This window comes from Habropoda laboriosa, unplaced genomic scaffold (genome assembly GCF_001263275.1).
Source record: "Habropoda laboriosa isolate 0110345459 unplaced genomic scaffold, ASM126327v1 scaffold106, whole genome shotgun sequence".
Taxonomy (NCBI): domain Eukaryota; kingdom Metazoa; phylum Arthropoda; class Insecta; order Hymenoptera; family Apidae; genus Habropoda; species Habropoda laboriosa.
In genome coordinates this window covers 183,140-186,260 of record NW_017100224.1, presented here as the reverse complement: position 1 = coordinate 186,260, position 3,121 = coordinate 183,140, and the positions used below count along the sequence as shown (strand labels likewise).

Here is a 3,121-nt window from a genome sequence, read left to right as displayed (position 1 = left end):
TAAGTAATTATATTTAAAGTGTAAATTGTCTTTAGAAAAATTTATTCCATAAAAGCAACAAATTGGAATATTATTACATTAATATTATTGTTGCTATTCAAGACTGATTAATGAGACTTAATCTAAGGAGGTAAAATAATGGTCCCTATGGTGTTTTTCTTTGTTACAATTTGGTTCTGGAAATTGTTCAGATGCATCCAATTACTCTCTTCTGACTGCTATCCCTTGGATCTGGAAAAAATTCAATGCATTTAAGCTTAATTAATTTAAAATGATTTTAAGTATGTATTATAAAATTATAATTGTATTTTAAACAGTAAAGAAATATGTAAATAAGTCAATCAATGAAAAAACAATGATAACTTACCTTTTAAAGAAATTAATTAGTAAATTACTGATAGATGGAAATAATCAATTTAAATCTTTTTTTCTTTCGCTCGCTCCCGCGTGCACACGTATGCACACACTATAATATATGAATTAATAAACCATTTAATAAAAAGTTAAATTAATTATAACAATAGACAATCAAATGAATCATCAATTAAGTAAACTAATGACATAATATATAACAATTTTGTTATAATTTAAAGTATAATAAAAATTTGTTACAATGTTGATAAAACAAATTTAAAAAAAAGGTTGTTTTATTAATTCAGTATCATTGAACATATTATTAACTATTAATCATTTTTAATTTAATTAACTTAAATTTTTTCCTAAGAGTAATTGTATGTATTCAAGGTGTTCCATGAAACTCTAATGGAATCCAGCGTTGAAACTATTAGAGATATGAAAAAAAAGTTACAGTGTCAAATGAAATGATTTTCGATGCTCCAATTTTGCATGTTAATATTATGTTGTATCTGTTTTTTAAACGGACCATCCTATTTTTTAATACATTAACCCTTAATACCTAAAATTCTCAACACCGTTCAATACTCGGGATATCTATACGGTGAATTCATTTTTTTCCGTTGTTTTATTATTGATAGCTACGTCTCAATGGGTAGACTGAGGAACTTTTTGCAAGTTATATTGAACTCTCAGTAAAGATCTATTTATATATAAGACAATATACATTTAGTAATAGCAATATACATTGTTTCATTTAAAATAAATGAAAGAATATTTTTGTTAACTTGTCGTAAGCTTCAACACCTCAAGATTAAATCGAAGGTTTAGATACGACACACGCCAGAAATTAGACAGTGTTATCGTTACTTTCGAGTGAGATTTAGCGTAACAAGTTTAATTTTGTTTAGTGCAAAAGAAAAACTCACAAGAGTAACGGGAGAATTATCAGCAGCTGAATTTTTAAGATATAACTAGTAATATAAAATATTCTCTATTAAATTTTTGCTGCTGAAGAAAAAGATATACTTATATTTGGCGCAATTATTGAGAGAGGAGTCAGCTGCAGAGGATAATTATTTATCAGATAGCGACAACGAAGATTGATTTCCATTGTCAAAAAATCAAGCACAACCTACAGAAGTTTCGGGCGACGATGAGATAGCTGAAGAAAATCGAGAGTGTAAAGCAAAGATAGATGAAGAGATTGATAAAACGGTTGGAAGTGGAAGTATGTACTAGCAATGACCCATCGGGGTCTACGACACTTTTGTGGAAAAAAGGTTTCGAACACCACTAACACAACATCAAACTAGAGTTCGCAATATTGTCAGACAAAAGGTGGTCATAGAAAAACAGAAACATTATCAATTTCCGAAATATTCAAGAAAATTTTTACTAATGAAATGGTCGATATTATTGTATGTCATACAAACAAAAATGCAACCACAGTATACAAAGAGAATTTTAGAGGTATCTTGAAATACCTCAAGATTTTTGCACATTTTTAGGAGGTGTAGTAATGTCAGATATGAATACTTGAAACATTGACCATACGACCGACATGTAGAAAACATCATATCTATTATATCGCGCAAATACCTGGACTGATTGCATTAAAGACAACAAAACAACTGCCACACGTGACATATGGACTATGCTCCATTTAATTTTTATCAAAGATGTAGTAACCAACTAAGTGTTTGACAATTGATAAACAACTTTTTTCATACCGAGATAGAACGAAATTTAGAACGAAAGCTTCCATAAGAGTCGAACAGAATATATTATTGCTATGTGATTGCATATAGTATTACTATTGGATATTGTATGAGAATAAAAGTAATTGCGGTGAACACTCTGTACAATTAAAAAAGAAAATAATACAAATTTTTAATATTTACATAGAAAATAATAATATGATAAAATTAAATTTCTTTTTAAATCTTTTTTCATTCTTTAAAACTATTTTTTCTAATTAGTAACACAATCAATTTATTTGTTAACTTTTAAATGTTAATTGTAAAAAAGTTTTTGAAAATAATATTGTAAAATATTGTTAATTAGATTACTAAGAGATGTTATTAATATTTAATTAGAAAACAAAGTTCAACAGAAGGTAGTAAAAAAAGTAAAGATATATAATAACATTTATCGAAGTAAATAAAGTAAAGTATTACATTAAATAATCAACTGTTTTATTTTGTGAGTTGTTCTGAACAATAAGACATTTTCTCAAAATATAATCAAGGAAATTCATTTCACTACTTTTCCTATTAAAATGTTTTCATGTGTAAAAATTTAATCGAATGAAATGCAGTTTTACTATTTCCTTGCAATAAGCATACACATGTGATTTCAAAAAGTATTTATATCATACATAATTTGTATATGGAATAAAACATATAGTGACTGAATTAAAGTAAAATAAAGCCACATATTTAATGAATGATTTATTAAGCAAAAATATAAGTTAATGAAAAAATGATTCAGTATTAGTCGAGTTAGACTTACGAAACTGTGATCTGTGATTATTGTTAGAATGTAGGTGAATTCAAGTTAGGGCTGCCTGGAGTTGAAGTGGGTGTTGATGGAGTACCTGGTGGTGAAGTTTCCAGAGGACAAACCAAATTACCATAATCTGCTTCATTCTTGCTTTTCTTGCGCTTTAATGTAAACTGAGATTTCTTTGGTACCTAAATTATACATTAATAAAATTAATATTTAAATTTGTTTTGAATTTTTTTCAGAAAAAAAAAAAGTTCAC

The 3,121-nt window shown here is 27.1% G+C and overlaps 1 protein-coding gene across 1 annotated transcript in view; it reads right to left on the bottom strand.

Moving 5' to 3' along the window:
• Positions 1 to 146: 146 nt before the first annotated feature.
• The window catches only part of LOC108571057 (liprin-beta-1), a 12,143-nt gene continuing 9,168 nt past the window's right edge, over positions 147 to 3,121 (bottom strand). Inside the window, exons 16-17 of the mRNA XM_017933026.1 lie at positions 2,869 to 3,050; positions 147 to 231 (exon numbers count right to left, since the gene is read on the bottom strand). Of these exons, the coding sequence (XP_017788515.1) occupies positions 2,892 to 3,050 (159 nt within the window). The 3' untranslated portion in view covers positions 147 to 231; positions 2,869 to 2,891. The remainder of the gene's footprint in view (positions 232 to 2,868; positions 3,051 to 3,121) is intronic.